General features: G+C 47.4%; 1 protein-coding gene across 2 annotated transcripts in view; it reads left to right on the top strand.

Moving 5' to 3' along the window:
• Positions 1-6: 6 nt before the first annotated feature.
• The window catches only part of B4GALNT3 (beta-1,4-N-acetyl-galactosaminyltransferase 3), a 109,638-nt gene continuing 89,399 nt past the window's right edge, over positions 7-20,245 (top strand). For both annotated transcript variants that reach the window (XR_001882640.1, XM_017858585.1), the window contains exon 1: positions 7-217. Coding sequence is in view for 1 of the 2 variants with exons in the window: in XM_017858585.1 (XP_017714074.1) it covers positions 49-217 (169 nt within the window). In the remaining variant the exon portion in view is untranslated. The remainder of the gene's footprint in view (positions 218-20,245) is intronic.

Raw genomic sequence — 20,245 nt, 5'->3', positions numbered from 1 at the left:
TCGGGGGTTTGGAGCCCGCGCTGGCGGCGGCCGCCTCGGAGCAGCGCCATGGGGAGCCCCCGGGCCGCGCGGCTGCAGCTCCTCCTGCGCCCGGTGAAGCTGCTGCGGAGGCGCTTCCGGCTGCTGCTGGCGCTCGCCGCGGTGTCTGTGGGGCTCTGGACTCTGTATCTGGAACTGGTGGCGTCGGCCCAGGGCGGCGGGAACCCCTTGAACCGCAGTAAGTAGCGCCGAGGGGGGCGACGGGCGCGGAGCTGGGCGGCGGCGGCTCCTGCGTCGGGGGGACCCTCGTCTCACCCCATCCCCGGACCCATTTCCCGCCCGCTTCTCCCCAGGTTCCCGGCGTCGCCCCGCGCGGACCCGGGGAGCGCTGCGGCCGGGGGAAGCCGCGGGGCCGAGCGCAGAACCCCCGAGCCCGGGCCTGCCCGCCGGCCATGTGGGTCCGGGGCATCCTCGGGGCTCCTCGCAGCTCCCCTCGGAGAGCGACCGGGACGGAGGCTCCCCCTCTCCGCCGAGACGCTGGCGGAGTCCGGGCCCCTCCAGCCGCTCCGGGCTTGCGGCTCCCGGGGAGGAGGTCCGTGGGGTCCACGCGCGAGCTGGGGATTCGGGTGCGGGATGCCCTCGGCCGTCCACGCCCAGGCGCGCGCTCCAGTCCGCGCAGCCCGAACTTTGCCTACCCCTGCTCTTTGGCTCACTCTGTTTCCTCTCCTGCTGCATCTTCCAGGGGGGTTCTTTTTTACCATACCCTTTCCTCCCCGCTTCCCCTGCGTCACTCCTCTCCCAGCCCCGGCCTCGGTTCCTCTGAGTCTCGCACCTCCTCGCTGCGCCCTCTCGCTCCTGTTCTGGCCGCCCCTTCTGCTACTTTTCTGAACCCTGAGCAATCTAGCAAACTTCCCCGTTTAAGGAGATGATGGACAGCACAGTGGACCGGGCAGCAGGTAGATTCCTACTTCTGTTTCTAACTTAGCCAAAGCCACTTAGTATTTCCGTGCCTCAGTTTCCTCCTAGGAAAACAGGAGAGCATGGGCTCTGCCTTTTTACATCAGTAGGTATGGCTGTGCGAGGTGGTTTTCAACGTACTGAAACACGTTGGATGGGCCTAACAAAGTAAAACTCAGTGTCAGGGGCTGTAAAAGATCCTGGAATAGTTGGGAAAATAAATGGAGAAACGCCCATTACTACCAGGTGCCCAACCCAAGCACGAGGAGCCGAGGTTCAAAGTTCTGGCACATGGCCTCCCATGCCTTCACTTCCCTCCCGCTTCGGGAAAACCCAGACAGAGTGGCTGAGCAAGTTGCTGAGAAGATACTCTGACTCTGACCTATCGTCAGCTTTCTACCCAGAGTTGGGTGTGGTGCTGTGCCTTCTCTTGTGGCCAAAGAGACAGAATTACTAGGGACAGTCGCTGAGCTGGTTCAGGTTGGAAATGTGTATTTATGGCCTAACCTTTCTGTGGTGATGGAAATAATTCCGGCTGTGAGTTGGAGGAGACTGGCTCTGCCACTAACTAGGCGGGGAATCAAGGGAAAAAGGACAGCTTCTCAGGTGGAAATCAGGACTTTGGTTTAGTCTTTCAGTCTGGATACTAAGATTGATCTGCACGCAAGCATTTCCAGGGCCAGAGAGCTCCGCACATCACCAGGAAGCCGCGGCTTCCACCCCGGGCCACGGCCCCACACGGCAGAGCGCTTTCCTCTGATGACCACAATCTGCCTGCCCATAGCGAATTCTTCCTCCTCTGGGCCTTGTTCTTCCTTCTGAAAGACAGAGAGTGAGTCTGTTCTCCCCCGCCATGGCCACTCAGGGCTAAATGGATGAGCTCCTTTGGAGTGTGTGTGGGTGGGGGCCTGGGAGGCGACACCTGTTCCCAATGTAGCCATCATTTTGTTTAACCAGTGGGATCTTGTGCACAAATTAAAAGCAGAGAGGAAAGCAGTTGCTTTGTGACCTTGGAATCAGTAACCTCCCTTTCTCCCTCTCCTCACTTTTCTTTTACCTCAGGTGTGTTTCTTTTACCTCAGGTGTGCCATCTTTACCCTGCCTGCTACCCAGGGACCCTCAGTCTGAGTTGAGGTCCCATTCCCCTGCTGGTGGTGCTGGGGCTGTCTGCCACTCCCTGTCCTGGGAGTTGCTCAGACGCTGTGCGTGGATCTCGTTTGCCACAGTCATAATCTTACACCCTGGCGCTCGACCTCTGCCTCTGTCTCCTGTTGGCTGTCTCATTCCGAGCCATCAATTCTTGAGTCTGTTGGGTTCCCCTCCCAGATGAATCTTAACTCTCTGACTGCGTTTCCTTATTTTTTGTTTTCTTTTCCAAACCAATTATCCAAAAAACTCTTCCCAGCCTTCTATTCCAGAATCAACTGTTTCCTTACTCATGGATTTTAACAGGAGGCTAAGCTTGCACACTGATGCACCTTGTTTCCTCTCTCCTCTTAGAACCCTGAAATTCATCTATTGTGCAGGGTGTCTTTTTGTCCTGGGCTGTCCCGTTATATTCTACTCTTGATTTCCCTGTGGAATGAGAGTTAGACAGGAGCTGTAGTTTCTGCCTCCTTGTCTCCCATCCTTTTGTTGTTATAGAAGCCCAGACATCTTGCATCAAAGTTCCCTCTTTTCCTGTAGGTTTCATTCCCAGCTCAGAGCTATTCCTTTGAAGGGAGAGCCGGGGAGGAGGCATTAGGAAAGGAGAGGTGGAAAGGGGGTTGCTAGCATTCCCAGCCTCCACACTCTTGGATACCAACAGGAACCAGGGTAGTAAAACTGCACCTCCCAGGCCTGCACCCCTGGCCTCAACCACAGCAACCAGAACCAGCTTGTTGGCTCTGCTTTCCAGCAAGCCGCCCTGCCTCCCCTCTCTAGCAATCCCTGCCAACTCACTCCACCACCCACAGCTCCCTGTCATCTGTAAGGCCAGCCCCCATTACCAGGAACCTTTCATTTGTCTGTCCCTGTGCTGGATCTGGTGCTGGAAGAAGAGTATGGAGAGATGGCAGTCACAAACTCCAGGGTTACCAGTAATGACAGGGGAGCATACTTCCTTCTTTATCTTCATGAAATAACCCAGTAGTTTAAGATGTGGGTGATGTACAGTTTGGCTCCATGTGCAGAAGGAGATACAACCACAACTGGAGTGGCTTCAGAGAAAAACAAGCAAAAGCCTTAACAAATAGAAAGTAGACAAAAGCATTAGGACTGTTCACTCATTCATTTACACAGATATTTACTTAGCGCATACCTTGAGCCAGGGATTGTGCCAGGCCATGTAGGTGTGATGACCAGGACGTGGTTTCTAGCATCTACAGCTTTATCTAGGGGGAAAGCTAAGGTGCCTGTATCAAAATAGTTGTCATATAAAGCAGTCATTGAGTTTTGCAAACATAGGACCCGTATGTTTCCGTGACACCTCTCGAAATGGGGGCACAGCTCTCCCAACTAATATTTCATGGAAATGGTGACATTTGGGGACATTTTGAAGAGCTGGTTAGATTTTGGTGGATACAGAAAGGCTATTCCAGACAGAAAGAGTAACGTCAACAAAGACCCAGCGTCGGGGAAAGTTTGTGTTTGAATATTGAGCAGCTGAGTTTGGCGAAACAGAGGGTATAAGGAGAATAGAGGATGATGCTATGTGTGGAAGGCTGAATAGAAACCTTGAAGAGTGGTATTTATTCAGTAGCTGGCAGAAAGTGGTTGAAAGTTTTAGAATACAGTAGCATTGTAGAATGGGTCAGGTAAGGGTAACAATACTTTCCGTGTGGCATGGTGGTTCTGGGACAGGGTCCTGAACCAGTTAATGTTGGGCTCCCCTTGTTGAGCCCAACATTAACTCTTTAGCTGCTGGATCATGAAGCTGTCCTGGGGAGGGGTCCAGGTGGCAGTGGGACACTCAGAGGGCCTGGGGCAGCCACTGTTCTAACACATGCATAAGGATTTCAGTGTTTTAATAAGTAGTATGGCTATCCTGGTATGTACTGGCTGAAAGGCAGCCCTGGGAACAAATTGTTGCTGGAAGTTAAAGATTCTCCGATTAGGCAGGTTTTAACAAGTTACACGCCCATTTGTTTGTATTGGATCAGCAAAGATTCTATCTGAAGGCAGAGTTCTGGCCTGGAGGCCGGGGGTGGTGGCTCACACCTGTAATCCCAGAACTTTGGGAGGCCGAGGCGGGTGGATCATTTGAGGTCAGGAGTTCGAGACCAGCCTGGCCAACATGGCAAAATCCCATCTCTACTAAAAGAGATAAAAAAAATGCCCAGGCGTGGTGGTGCACACCTGTAATCCCAGCTACCGGGGAGGCTGAGGCAGGAGAATTGCTTAATTCGGCAGGCAGAGGTTGCAGTGAGCTGAGATTGCACCACCGCACTCCAGTCTGAGTGACAGAGCAAGACTTCACTTAAAAAAAAAAATTGGTTTCTAGAGATGAAATATCTCAGAGCCAAGGGATGATATTTGGGCTCAAATCCAAGACAGAAGGATGGCATGTACTGGCCTCTTTTAGATCTCCCATTTAAGTGCCAGGATTACTTGCTGGATCCCAAAGTATTCTGAAGCTCAGGAAGTCACTGGCGGCTTTCATTGCCCTGCCTCTATCTGTACCACATCTCTCTGGTTGGCCTTTGTGACTTCTGGCTGACTTGAGTGGGCTGAGGGAGGCACATCCACAGTGTGAAGCAGTCACTGCAGCTCTGGCCACCACAGCCATTCTGATTTGGAAAGGATACAAACCCTCCAGTAACAGAGGTAATACAGGGCAGAGCAGTAATCTGAGATGCAGGCAGGGAGAGAGGGAGAAGCACATGAGACAGATGTGTGGGCAGAGGAGGGATAGTGTGGCATGGAGTTGAAACCCAGTGAAGCAACAAGCACAACTGCCTTGTGTGCTCCTGTGGGCAGGGACTGTGTCTCATGCCGCTCTGGCTGGGCTGCCTCTCTGTCCCAGGGAACCTTTAGCTCCTTTTGACGTGTCCTGTTTACCTCTCTTTATGCTGATATTCCAGTCATCAGGCTACTATGTATGTCTTCAAATCAACATTCAATTCTGGGCACACACTAGGCGCTCAGATAAGTACCTTCTGGTTGTGAATGTGTCAGCTCTGAATTTCCAAGCACCTGATATTTTCCACTGGCAGATACTGTGTTTATCAGGGACTGATCCAATAATAGAACCTAGGAATTCTTGTTCCCTGTACCATAATACATGTACACAACAATAGCCTTTGAATACAAATACGGAAGATAAGCGATAAGACATCAATGGTTTTTTTTTTTTTTTTTAATCATAAGCGTGTTTTCTTTGGGCATCGCCTATACGAGGAATGCAGTTTTTGACAGTAGGTGACCTTACCCATATTTAGAGTCTCTCTTTTCCCTGGTCTCTCAGTCCCTGTGCTGACGTGGCCGGTGGAACCTCAGCAATGCATCTGCCATCTTTACCCTGCCTGCTACCCAGGGACCCTCAGTCTGAGTTGAGGTCCCATTCCCCTGCTGGTGGTGCTGGGGCTGTCTGCCACTCCCTGTCCTGGGAGTTGCTCAGACGCTGTGCGTGGTTATAACTGCTTTGTAGCACAAGGTCTTCTGAAAGTGCTTCCGTGCTGGTTTCTGGTAAGTACGCTGCAGTAATTTTCCAGGCCATGGAGCCTGGTCTTGCCCTCTAGTGCTGCGCTTTATGGAGCAGAGCAGAGTAGCCGACATGGCAGAGTTTGCTTTGGAGGCTGTTCCTGGAGCTGGCCACTCACGGTGTAGTTCTCCTCTGCAGCGTTCCACCAGTCTCAAGAACTACGCTTTTATTTTCCACAAGCACTTTTCGTGATATGTAAAGATTATGTGGTCTCAACTAGGCCAACCAGACATTTGGAGTTGACAGACAATTCTTTGACCTTGGGATTCATATAATTAATAGATTTACATGTTAACTGATATACAAAAATGTGAGTGGAAGAGGTGAGAATAGTTGGATAGTGGTTCCAAAGGGCACTGGGCTGCATGTATTATATATCTGAGCAAAGTATGACAAATCTTGACATTTTTACAGACTCAAGTTAACAAGTGCTACTTTGAATGTTAGAAGTATCCATTGGATACGCAAAAATCAATATTCTTTGTATGCTTGTAATATTTTAGTATATAATTTATTTTTATGTTCAACATGTTCTTTATTTCATAACTACAAAAGGCCTAATACTGACCAACTTTTAAGAAAATAAACATGCAAATCGTCCCTGTGGTCCCTCTTTTTATTCAAGTATATGTACAGAAAGCTGGATGAGCAGTTTTCACAAACTGAAAATACCTGTGTTGTGGGCACCGTGATGAAGAAACAGAATATTACCAGCACCCCAGTGCCCCAATGGTGAGACGCTATGACCAGCACCCCAATGCCCCAATGGGGGATGCTATGAATCATTGCTGTCAGCATAGATTAATTTAGCATATTTTAATCTTTTATATAAGTGGAATAATACAGATTGTGGTTCTCTTTTTATTAACCATTTTTAAAATTAAATTAATGAAACTATTTTTTGAGACTGAGTCTTACTCAGTCTCTCAAGCCAGAGTACAATGGTGTGATCTTAGCTTATTGCAGCCTGGAACTCCTGGGCTCAATTACAGGAGTGAGCCACTGTGCTCGGCCTCATTTTAAAATGACATTCTTTATGATTATAAAAATAATGCAGCCAGGTGTGGTGGCTCACACCTGTAATCCCAGCACTTTGGGAAGCGAAAGGTGGGCAGATCACTTGAGGTCAGGAGTTCGAGAGCAGCCTGGCCAACATGATGAAAGCCCGTCTCTACTATAACTACAAAAATTAACTGGGTGTGGTGGTGCGCGCCTGTAGTCCCAGCTATTCGGGAGGCTGAGGCATAAGAATCGCTTGAACCCGGGAAGCAGAGGTTGCAGTGAGCCAAGATTGCACCACTGCACTCCAGCCTGGGTGACAGCAAGACGGTGTCTTAAATAAGTAAATAAATAAATAAATAAAATAAGGATAAAAATAATCCGTGCTCCTTATACTAGACAACAGCTGTGTATCTGGACTACATTAACCCCCGTGAAAGTACTTGTTTGCCTTCAGGCACCACAGCATCAGGAATAAAATAACCTAAGGCCAAGGAAGACCAGGGGCCTAAAGGCTGTAGGATACATAGTCTCTGAAATCCTCCAGCAGCGCTCTGCCAGGGTGGAATTGAGAACTGCTGCTCATCCACATATGAGAACCCTCTAAACATGTTTCTTCTGGTCTTGATTTTAGAAATAGCTGTGCTTCTATTGAGCGATTTGTTTTAATTTTTATTGGTCATGTAAGTTGCATAATCACTGTGATTGCTCCCTTCATGTTGGTTACTAGGAAGCTTTAGGATTCAGTTTTGTCTTCACCTGGAAAAAAGTGTAAAGGATTTTATGATCTGTATTTTTCTACTAATTTTATGACTGTACCTTTATTTTATTTTATTTATTTATTTATTTAGTTGTTTTCTTTTTTGAGACGGAGTCTTGCTCAGTCACCCAGGCTGGAGTGCGGTGGCGCCATCTCGGCTCACTGCAAGCTCCGCCTCCTGGGTTCACACCATTCTCCTGCCTCAGCCTCCCGAGTAGCTGGGACTACAGGCGCCTGCCACTAGGCCCGGCTAGTTTTTTTGTACTTTTTAGTAGAGATGGGGTTTCACCATGTTAGCTAGGATGGTCTCAATCTCCTGACCTCGTGATCCACCGGTCTCGGCCTCCCAAAGTGCTGGGATTACAGGCGTGAGCCACCACGTCCGGCTGACTGTACCTTTGTTTTATCTCCCCACCCCACAACCAACTACTTCCAGTTTATGTCATCTTGTATTCTACGCTCATTGTAAGCTATTTTAGTTTTTCCTGGACCAAATCAAGGCATAAAATCAATCAACAAAAGTGCTATGGTATACATACAAGTGTGAAGAAGAAATGAACAATCACCTAAAATGTCACCACTCTGACCTAGACAGTGTTGAAAAAATGAAGTGTGATAAGCAGATGTTGGATTCCAGGATGCCTTAGACAAAAGTCTGGATTTAAAACTTAAAAGCCAAAAAAAGTATTGCCCTGACCTTTTTGAGGGTCTTATTTAGGTACTGAAAAGTTGAATTACATCCACAAATAAATTATCTTTCCGTAAAAGATGACTACCAAAAGCTTAGAATTTACTGACGGGTGTTGGGGCCTGAGCCGCTTTTGTTGAAAACAGTGACACTGTACAAGGCAAATTCAATAAAATTGGGCTCATCCTTGACACTACCGAGAGAACAACTGAGAGACTGGCTAGGAAGGCCAGAAACCTGGTTTGTCATGTGGGCACCCGTCCCTGCAAAGGTCTGGGAGGAAGCGTTTCACACCAGCAAGGACACCTCAACATGAAGATCTGTGGCCGCTGCCAGTCTGTGGCTTTTGGATGCATAAAGTCACAAACTAGAGATCCAGCCCCTCTGTTAGCAGCTGAGAATCCCTGCCCAGGGAATAGACTTGGTCTGTCTCTTCCACCCATTTCTTCTTTGAAACTGTGTTCTTGTGGTCCCTAGCAGAGGATACGTGTGTGTCTCACTCTGCACAGCTAACATTCTGTGACCCAGGAAGAGGGCCCACAAATGGAAGAGAATAGAGAGAGGTGGGAGTGGAAGTAGAGAAATGACATTTCAGGCCGACCAAGGATTTTATGTATCAATGTTCAGGAAATTGAGTGTGGTGTATTTCGCAATCTTTATTTATTTTGCAAACCTTGAATGGCTGCAGAAGTGATTCATTCTAAACTTAAAGCAAAATGTTTATGGAGCATTCACTTTGTGTGGCAGACTGAGTGGACTGAAAAGCATCGATAATTCCTGGAAAAACTGGAGTTTGAAGACAGGGCAAGGTTCAAGTTCAAGCTCTATGACTCACCAATGGTGAGACCTTGTAGAAGGCACTTATTCCTTTCTAAGTCTCAGGAGCCTTGTCTGGGTAGTGGACCATAATGCTCTTCCTGTAGAGCTTTCTTTATGACTAAATGAGATTTATGAGCATAGCACATATTAGGAGCTCGATGAATATTGGTTCCCATCTCTTCCCTCTCAGTCTGATAGGAATTAGAGAATGGCTGGGCAGGAGGGGGCAAATAGACACATTCCTCAACTGGCCCTTTTGCCAGTGCTTCTTAAACTTCTCAGCCCATGACACAGCTGTGTCCAGTACCCCAGCATCACTATGCCATCCATATCCAGCACCTGCCACCAAATACACATTCTTCAATCACTTTTTTCCTCCATGATGTTCAGCAATGCCTGCATCTTTCCATCCCAGGCAGAGATTTTTATTAGGGGTGGGGGCCCGGTTAGGAGTCAAGGATTTTGCTGAGAATGAGAGCTATCTGGGGGCCGTACCAGGGCACAGAAGCACAGCAATTGGTAAGCGATCACCTGTCACTCTGCTGCGGGCCCCTGAGTACACACTGAGATTTCTGGGACTAAAAGGCAGGAACACCTGGCAGTTATCTCATTATTTCTTTATTTAAAAAAAAATTTTTTTTTTAGAGTTGGAGTCTCACTATGTTGCTCAGCCTGGTCCTGAACTCCTAGGCTCAAGGGATCCTCCCACCTCAGCCTCCCAAAGTGCTGAGATTACAGGCATGAGCCACCGTGCCTGGCCAGTTATCTCCTTGTACATCCTAGCCTTGTGACTGATTTGCCTGGTTTCCTGTTTCCAGGAAATCAGTTTACCTGTAACTAATTTCCTGTCCTTTTGAGGGCTTCAATTCCATAATCTTTGGAGTGAGATGCTTCCTTGCAGGAGTAGATTTGGAACTTGCCCATGTCACTAAGGGGTGAAAGGGACAGTCAGAAAGGAGTATCTTTGACATTCTGGCACTGGTCTTTCAAGGCTCAGTTGCCTGAACCAAGAGATGGCAGCTCTCCCAGTAGTTCTGACTGCTTTGGCCTCCAAGGTCATCTCTGACAACATGGTCTCCGTACAAGCAGTTGCCTCAAAGATTAAAGGCCTCCCTGCTGAGATCTTCTTACAGATCCTCTGATCCGCTCCTTTCCACCCTGCCTGCCAAGCCCAGGTTCAAACGAATGTGTGCAGCGTGTGCTCACGCACACCTCCCTCACCAGCCAGCTGGTCCCGACTGTTCACCAGCACCTCTTAGCAAAGGTGGGCAGGAGGAGTGAGGACGTGGAGGATCCCCTCGTGGACCAGGCACACAGCGCAATACGCCCTCTCTGTCCCGGGTCTCCTTTCTTTCCGTTTCAGCTGAGTAGAGGGCCTGGGAAAGGGCGGTGGAGATGGGGCGCACATCCCAGGTGAATGACTTCCAACAGCAGACGGCAGGGGACATTGCACAGGCACAGAAAATGGGTAGAGAAATTAGGAGAGACCTCTACCCCATTTTTTCATTTTAGTGACTTGTTTTGTTTTGAGACAAGAGTCTCGCTCTGTCACTCAGGCTGAAGTGCAGTGGCGTGATCTCGGCTCACTCTAACCTGTGTCCCCCAGGTTCAAGCAATTCTCCTGCCTCAGCCTCCTGAGTAGCTGGGATTACAGGCATGTGCCACCATGCCCAGCTAATTTTTGTATTTTTAGTAGAGATGGGGTTTTGCCATGTTGGTCAGGCTGGTCTTGAAGTCCTGACCTCAGGTGATGTGCCTGCCTCGGCCTCCCACAGTGCTGGGATTACAGGCGTGAGCCACCGCACCCGGTGTAGTGACTGTATTTTTCATATCTGTAAGTTTTATTTTGTCCTATTTCAAATTTGTTGGGTTTTTAAACACTACATTGTGGCTGAGTGAGGTGGCTCATGCCTGTAATCATAGCACTTTCGGAGGCCAAGGCAGGCAGAGTTCGAGGTCAGTAGTTCGAGACCAGCCTGGCCAACATGGCAAAACCCTGTCTCTACTAAAAATACAAAAATTAGCTGGATGTGGTGGTGCACGCCTGTAATCCGAGCTACTCGGGAGGTTGAGGCAGGAGAATTGCTTGACCCAGGAGGTGGAGGCTGCAGTGAGCTGATTTTGTGCCACTGCACTCCAACCTGGGTGACAGAGTGAGACTCTGACTCAATAAATAAATAAATAAATAAATAAAATGAATAAATAGGCTGGGCATGGTGGCTCACGCCTGTAATCCTAGCACTTTGGGAGGCCGAGGCGGGTGGATCACCTGAGGTCATGAGTTCAAGACCAGCTTGGCCAATATGGTGAAATCCCATCTCTACTAAAAATACAAAAATTAGCCAGGCATGGTGGCACATGCCTGTAATCTCAGCTACTTGGGAGGCTGAGGCAGGAGAATAACTTGAACCTGGGAGGCAGAGGATGCAGTGAGCCGAGATTATACCACTGCACTACAGTCTGGGCAGCAGAGCAAGACTGTCTCAAAATAATAATAATAATAATAATAATAATAGTAATAAATAAAAATAAACTCCATAGTTCTTCTGCATTTAAAAATTTAAAACAAATTTATTTAATTATCTAAAATTGTTGGTTGCAAGAAGCTGTCAATATGTTAGCATCTGCTTACTGCTCTGATTTTTACATCTTCATATTTTGGCTGCTGGAGATTTCTCTTACCTTATGGAGGACTTTACTATGTAAATAAAACAGCAGTTTGTCATACTTCATCTAGCGTTTTTAATATTTTGCTGTGGATATTTTCCAAAAGGAAGTCCTCTGGCTTGAATTACTAATACCTCCTCCAGCGANCAGAGCAAGACTGTCTCAAAATAATAATAATAATAATAATAATAATAGTAATAAATAAAAATAAACTCCATAGTTCTTCTGCATTTAAAATTTAAAACAAATTTATTTAATTATCTAAAATTGTTGGTTGCAAGAAGCTGTCAATATGTTAGCATCTGCTTACTGCTCTGATTTTACATCTTCATATTTTGGCTGCTGGAGATTTCTCTTACCTTATGGAGGACTTTACTATGTAAATAAAACAGCAGTTTGTCATACTTCATCTAGCGTTTTTAATATTTTGCTGTGGATATTTTCCAAAAGGAAGTCCTCTGGCTTGAATTACTAATACCTCCTCCAGCGACAGCAGGCTGTTATTATGCGGGTGTGTGTGTGTCTAAGCAAAGGTGAATATTTCCATTTGAGGAATATAGCTTAAGCTCAGTGGAAAGTCTGGGGGATACAAACTTTTGTAGGGAACACAAGTTCTATAGTGCAGAGGCTTGAAGGAGATGAAGATGAAATGGTAGTTGCAACCTAATTGTGGACTCACCTGAGAGCCAGGTTGCTGAGTTTGGACTTGGTAGGAAGCAACATAAATTTATTTTATTGATTAACTGATGTTTTTTATTTTTAGAGATAATGCCTCAGTCTGTTGCCCAGTCTAGAGTTTGGTGGCATGATGAGGGCTCACTGCAGTCTCAAACTCTTGGACTCAAACAATCACCCCACCTCAGCCTCCCAAGTAGGCAGGACTGCTGGTGCATGCCACCATGCCTGCTAATTTTATTTATTTATTTATTTATTTATTTATTTATTTATTTATTTATTTAATTTATTGAGACGGAGTCTCGCTCTGTCGCCCAGGCTGGAGTGCAGTGGCGCGATCTCGGCTCACTGCAAGCTCCGCCTCCCGGGTTCACACCATTCTCCTGCCTCAGCCTCCTGAGTAGCTGGGACTACAGGTGCCGCCACCTCGCCCGGCTAGTTTTTTGTATTATTTTTAGTAGAGATGGACTTTCACCGTGTTAGCCAGGATAGTCTCGATCTCCTGACCTGGTGATCTACTCGCCTCGGCCTCCCAAAGTGCTGGGACTACAGGTGTGAGCCACCGCGCCTGGCCCATGCCTGCTAATTTTAACATTTTCTTTGTAGAGATAGGGTCTCACTGTGTTGCCTAGGCTGGTTCAAACTCCTGCACTCAAGCAACATTTTTGCCTCTGTCTGCAAAACCACTGGGATTACAGGCATAAGCCACTGTGACTGTGTCTAGCCAACACAAATTGTTTAAAGCAGGAATTTGTTATGGAGGGAGTGTTTTCTTTTTTTCATCCACTGATTTGTACTTTAATTGTTCAAACACTTTTTTTTTTGATACAGGATCTTGCTTTTTCACCCAGGCTGGAGTCCAGTGGTTCACTGCAGCCTCGACTTCTTCAGCTTAAGCAATCCTCCTGCCTTGGCCTCCCGCGTAGCTAGGACCACAGGCATACACACTACGCCCAGCTAATTTTTAAACTTTTTGTAAACATGGGCCTCACTGTGTTGCCCAGACTGGTCTTGAACTCCTGGGCTCAAGCAATCCTCTTTCCTCAGCCTCCCAAAGTGCTGAGATTACAGGCGTGAGCCACCCCACTGCCTTTAAATACTTACCAACCCCTTCTACATCCCAGGAACTTGTGTCTGTAGGTTGATTAGGCTGTTGGAAGTTTGCAGGATGGCTGGGATGAAGTGAGGTGGTTACTGCAGTGACCCAGAGGGTGGGTGGTGAGTGCCTAGCTGGAAGGAGTGGCAGATGAAAGCTGAGACATGTCAAGGCAGGGCGTGACAGAGTTGGGCAGTAGGGTTGATGGAGAAGGCGACAGAGTATCAAAGTTACGGGTGTCCTACATGGTTCTCTGGCTGTACCCTGCCACGATCACCTAAATAAGGGTTGTCTTGTGCACCCAGCACCTCAGAAATGGTCTCCTGAGAAAAAAATGCCTTCATTTGTCCCTGTACTTTCCTCTCTGGAACCGTGGTGGTCCTACAGAAGAATGCGAAGGGTGGGGAGGCAGACGCTTATTCATTCAGAGGGTGTTCACTGAGCCCTTGTTATTTGCCAGGCCATGCTCTGGGTGTTAGGGAGATCATGGGGAAGAAGAAGTTGAAAGAGCTTGCCATCGCAGAGCGTGCATTTCTGGTGAGGAAGAGGCAGGATAATCATGTAAACAGGTCGGGATTTGAGATGGTGATGCTATCTGGGAAGAAAAAGAAGGAATAATCGCACTAGCTTGGAGGCTGAGGGGGCTCTCCCAGACAGATAACTCCTAAGACAGATAACTGAGGGCTGGAGGACATGACACCAAAAGGGTTACAAAGACCTCAGGAATCTGGAGCATGGGAGCTGGGTAGAAGAGGAAAAAATTGTAGAGCGGAGTCGTTGCTGGTTTTCAGGATAAGCGTCTCCTTCCTAATCCTGTTGTCTTGAAAACAATGTCCTCCTTCACCTCGCTGGCAGGAATAGAGTCAGCCTCAGACTTAGAGTTTTCTACCAGGAGTGCTTGAGAAAGAAGTACTGGCTAAAGACTGTCTGGGCTGGGTAGAAAATGATCGTGGCTGTTTCTTCTTCATCACAAACCCAGATCCCAAAACCAGTATGGGGGGATGGGGGATGTCCTATTGTAGAAGGCCAGACTGGAATTAACCCCGTCCCCTCCCTCACAACATTTCTTTCCACACCTCCGTTGGTGCACTTACCAAAGTCAGCCTTGCATCAGAGTTATTTTTGTCTGTGTTTGTCTTCCCCCGTGAGATTGAGAATTTCTAGAGTACTGGACCTGGGCATTTCCCCCTCTTTGTGGAGAGATTTTTAACCTTTTGTAGATCACATACATCTGTAAGAATCTGATGAAGAGGCCAGGCATGGTGGCTCACGCCTGTAATCCCAGCACTTTGAGAGATTAAGGTAGGAGGATGGCTTGAGCCCAGGAGTTTTGAGACCAGCATGGACAACATAGCAAGACCCTGTCTCTACATAAAATTTAAAAATTAGCCCCGACCAAGCATGGTGGCACACACCTGTAATCCCAGCATTTTGGGAGGCCGAGGTGGGCAGATCGCTTGAGTCCAGAAGTTCAAGATCAGCTTGGGCAACATGGTGGAACCCTGTCTCTCCAAAAAAATAGAAGAATTAGCCGGGAGTGGTGGCACTACTGTAGTCCCAGCTACTCGGGAGGCTCAAGATCACTTGAGCCTGGGAGGCAAAGGTTGCAGTGAGCCAGGACTGCACCACTGCACTCCAGCCTGGGTGACAGAGGGAGACCTTGTCTCAAAAAAAAAAAAAAAAAAAAAAAAAAAAAAACCAAGTATGGTGGTGCATGCCTGTGGTCCCAGCTACTCAGGAGGCTGAGGTGGGAGGATCACTTGATCCCAGGAGTTTGAGGCTGCAATGAGCTGTGATCTCACCACTGTACTCCAGCCTGGGTGACAGAGTGAGATCCTATCTAAAAAGAAAGAAAAAAGAAGGGAAGAGAAGAGAGAAAAGAAACAAGGAATCTGATGAAGAAACGGTGTACCCTCTCCCCAGAAGTCTGCCCATCTCCTATATATTTTGCATACTATTTTGGGAGGAGGTACACAGGCCTCTGACCCCCATCTGTGGATCCCCAGTTAAGAACTCTGCCTGAAGCTTTACCCAGTGCCTGGTATGTGGTAAGTTCTTGGAGTCTGATGACTTGGGAATATTCTCCTGATTAAATCTCCTTCCTCTAGTTGCAGGGGACAGATGTTAGGTGGGAGAAAGAGAGCCAGGAAGAGCCCTGCTGCTGGGAGATGCAGAAAAGTGTTTAAGTCATCCATCTGGAAGCAGCCATCCAGACAGCAGTAGCTTCACCTCACTTCCTGTCCGGGAGAACCGGAGGTGGGGTCTCCTCCCTGGGCTTGCTCTTCCCTTGGGCTCTGCCGTGCCTCCCCTTCGCCCTGTGCCTGCTGTTCTCCAGTCTCGTGACATCCCTCTGCTTGCCTTTCAAAACTCTGCTTATCCTTTTCTCTCATCTCTTCCCTGAAGCCTTCCTCAACTATTTTATTTTAGAACCAGCTGACCTCGTTCTTTTTGGAACTTCTGTTGCACCTAACTTCTGAAACTTACAATTGAGCACTGACTTTCTTTCGTTCCTACTTCATCTGGGTTGGTCTTGTGTATCCCAGCTAGGTTGTTAGAGAAGCCAAAGGTGGCTCCAGAGTATCTGGTTAGGACAGTTTGCTTCACTCTCTCCACAGCATTGATGGAATGCTTGGAAGAGGCAGGCAGTTCACTTAGAATCGAGTCGGCGCAGGCTTCGCTGTGCCTGTGTTTCTTCCATATGGACATGGCCATCCTTGCCGCCTTAACTTCTGGCATTGCTGTTGTGCCCTCCAGGCCATCTGCTGCTGTCTTGGCTCCTCCATTTCTCCCTTCCTTTATCGTGGCATAGTGGTGAGAAGCTTTGAAGTCAGACTACCTGACTTTGCACCCTGGCTCCTGTCCTTGGTAAGCTGTGCCTCAGTGAGCATATTATTGAGCCTCAATATGCCCCAGTTTCTTCTCTGTAAAATGGAACTATTAATGGTACCTGTCTCATTACCATTTTTTTGTTGTGACGATTAAGTGAAATAATACATAGTGTTTGATAAATGTTAGCTGGTGGCTGGGCACAGTGGCTCACATCTGTAATCCCAGGGCTTTTAGAAGCCGAGGTAAGAGAATACCTTGAGGCCGGAAGTTCAAGACCAGCCTGGGCAACATAGCAAGACCCCCATCTCTACCAAAATATAAAATAAAGAAAAATTAGCTGGGCATGGTGGTGTGCACCTATAATCCTAGTTATTAATGCTTGGGAGGCTGAGGCAGGTGGATCACTTGAGCATAGGAGTTGGAGGCTATAGTGAGCTATGATCACACCACTGCACCCCAGCCTGGGTGACAGAGCAAGGCTCTGCCTCATAAAAAATAAATAAATAAATACATAAATAAATGCTTATCTGAGCGCCTAGTATGTGCCCAGAATTGAATGTTGATTTGAAGATGCATGCAGTAGATGTTAGGTGCTATTGTTTATTATAACTTAGCTTTTAAAGACCCTCTGTCTCTGTTTTGATTGGTTTTAGCATGCTGACTTTCACATATCAAAGAATCATAGGACAGGGTGGACCCCATGGGTGCAGACATGGAAGAAAACCAAAAGTAAAGCAGAAGTTCAGAGATTTTAATTTCTGAGATGGATTATACCTGCGTTTCTTATTCTGGGCACATGGTAGACATCTCCAACAGAACGTGGAATTATTTTACTGAGCTCAGGTGCAGTCTCAGCATCATCTCAACATTGCTCACCAGGCAGTCACTACAGATTGACTTGAGCTGCCCCTTAAAATGTTATCTATTTACCCAGCCTCCTGATTTTACCAGTGAAGAATTTAAAGCCTGGAGAGCTTTAATCAACCTGCCCCTATAGCAGTTTGTAGGACTCCTGGTGCCTAGACGATTGTTTACACCACATCATGCCACCCACCCTCCGCCTTCACTCGTTCCCTTTTTGTTTGCTGAGGTTGCCTCCTTTTAATGTCTGCATTTCACGAGGTCAGGGAAGGTCCTTTCTTTTCTTTTCTTTTTTTTTTTTTTTTTGAGACAGAGTCTCGCTCAGTCGCCCAGTCTGGAGTGCAGTGGCGCGATCTCAGCTCACTGCGAGCTCCGCCTCCCGGGTTCACACCATTCTCCTGCCTCAGCCTCCCAAGTAGCTGGGACTACAGGCGCCCGCCGCCACGCCCAGCTAATTTTTTGCATTTTTAGTAGAGACCGGGTCTCGATTTCCTGACCTCGTGATCTGCCCGCCTTGGCCTCCCAAAGTGCTGGGATTACAGGCGTGAGCCACCGCGCCTGGCCCAGTCCTTTTTCTAACCGCCCTAGCAATCTGATAGTATATTATGACACATATAGACCAACCTCAAGTCTGTTGATCTATTTTTTCCTTGCCAGTGAGCTCGCTGAAGTTATTGCCACTCAGTTGGTGGTGGATCATACATGTTCCCAACTCAGCTGCCTTTAGGGGTGATCCATGCATTGACACCCTGCATTGGCATTGATGGTGGAGAGTAACCTGCAAAGACGCTATTGCTGATGTTGAATTGAATTCTCACATTGCTAGAGAAAGGCCAAGGCTTGACATTCTTCATCCAGCAGGTTCCTTTGTTGCACACTCCCATCCTGAGAAACAGAGCCCATCCCAGTGTACAGCTTCTTAAATAACAGGCAAATGGAGTCATGACTTCCCATCTCACTTTCTTGAATTGAGAAGGAATGGGAAATAATGAATAGATGAAGTTTATTTTATTTTATCTTATTTATTTATATTTTTGAGACGGAGTCTCGCTCTGTCGCCCGGGCTGCAGTGCAGTGGCCGGATCTCAGCTCACTGCAAGCTCCGCCTCCCGGGTTTACGCCATTCTCCTGCCTCAGCCTCCCGAGTAACTGGGACTACAGGTGCCCGCCACCTCGCCCGGCTAGTTTTTTGTATTTTAGTAGAGACGGGGTTTCACCGTGTTTGCCAGGATGGTCTCGATCTCCTGACCTCGTGATCCACTCGTCTCGGCCTCCCAAAGTGCTGGGATTACAGGCTTGAGCCACCGCGCCCGGCCTGAAGTTGGTTTTAAATCAAAAGAATCCTGGAACACACAAATGATGAAGCCCTTTGGTAGACAGATTCATGATGTATTTAAAACATTGTTGTCTTCTCCGTTATTCGTCTCTCTGTGTAGAAATATACAAGTTGACGAGGACAGATATTTTCATAATCCTAGTTCTGCTTAGCAAATGGAAGTCCATTGTTGGCAATGTGAGGGTAAAAAGCGAAATGGGTGACAGATTAAAGAAAACTTGCAGAGAGGTAGCAACAAATAGGTTCAGAACGTGTTTGGAAGATTAGAGTGGGCACAGTGGTTCACGCCTGCGATCCCAGCACTTTCAGAGGCTGCTGTGGGCATATTGCTTGCACCTAGGAGTTTTAGAGCAGCCTGGGCAACATGGCAAGACCCCATCTCTACAAAAAATTTAAAAGTTAGCCGGGCATGGTGGCTCAAGCCTGTGTTCCCAGCTACTTGGGAGGCTGAGGTGGGAGGATTGCATGAGCCCAGGAGATCAAGGCTGCAGTGAACCGTGTTCGCACCACTGCACTCCAGCCTGGGTGGCAGAGTGACACTCTGTCTTAAAAAAAAAAAAAAAGATTACACAGAGAAGGTTAAAAAAATAATATTCAAGCTTGATTTAGCTTGTTGAATAGGAATTCAATTTTGCTTTGATGCATGAAAATTGAAAAAAATATTTGCATGAAGAAAATTCTACAGCAGTAAAGCTTTAATTAGGTTGCTTACGAAATGCCACCTGTCTTTTTTGGGGAAGTATTTATCGATTGAAGCAAGAGCTATCAAATTGGAAGTCAACATTTACCATTTTGAGAAAAAGAAATGGGTATAAACTACCCAAGGTACTTGTTAATACAAAAAAGAATAGGGAAGTTCAGTTTCTGGGATATAGAAATGTATTGTGATATTTTCAGTGGTGATTCTTCTAGCAGCTTTTTTCAAAGGGAAAAAAATCCTTAAGAAAGAGTTTTCTATCTTTTCTGATTCTTTGTATCTCTGAGAAGGTTTGGAAAGTTCCAGGGTGGTGAACACTTTCTCCAGCCGGCAGTGTTTTCATGAACCAGTCTTGTGAAGGAAGGGGTGGAAGGGCAGGCAAACAATAGCACCTTGTTTTCGCATAGAACTTTGGGAAGTCACAGCTGTGGTTACCTTTAGGATCAGAGGTTGCTACCGCTCTTCTCCCTGAAGGAAGTTTGGTCCTTTTCCACCCATCTGGGACGGTGTCCGTATGGACAATGGAAGTGGAAAATGACACCCACCGAGCATGATGAATCCTGGAGTTTCCTGGGAAGACAGAGGTGATAGCCTCCTTTATAGAGAGGGGAAGCGAAGGCAGGAGGGAGCTGGCACAGACAAATCTATTAACTCCTGAAGGAATCAAGGCTTCTGACTCAGCTCCAGGTAGGGGACGTAGCAGAGTTCAGAAGCTCAGCAGGCCACAGGAGACAACTTACAGTCTCTCTGGGGTGACTTAACTGTTGCTGAAGGTATTTTGTTTCTTGGCTGTGGCTTTTTTGTTTGTTTGTTTGTTTTTTAATGAAACAGGGTCTCACCATGTTGCCCAGGCTGGTGTCAAACTCCTGGGCTCGAGCCATCATCCGACCTCAGCCGCCAGAGTAGCTGGGTTACAAGCACGTGCCACCATGTTCGGTGATGGCTGTGGCTTTGATGGCATCACCGTCCCACTCTGCCCAGATCCCTTCCCTGAGCTGTTCTTGGACTGCCAAACTGGGTAGGGGCAGTGGGACTTTGAATCTGGTCATCGGCAGGACAAGGGGATATACTTACGGGACCTTTGGTTTCCTACAGTTAGCCAAGAAGAGAAACAGTGAAGTTAGGGAAATATGGGGGGGGGGTTCTTTTTTTTTTTTTTTTTTTTTTTTTTTTTTGAGACGGAGTCTTGCTCTGTCACCCA

The sequence above is a fragment of the Rhinopithecus bieti genome, unplaced genomic scaffold, assembly GCF_001698545.2.
Source record: "Rhinopithecus bieti isolate Rb0 unplaced genomic scaffold, ASM169854v2 scaffold_45617, whole genome shotgun sequence".
NCBI lineage: Eukaryota > Metazoa > Chordata > Mammalia > Primates > Cercopithecidae > Rhinopithecus > Rhinopithecus bieti.
Note: the sequence above shows the minus strand (reverse complement) of the source record. Positions and strands in the feature narration are given on the sequence as shown.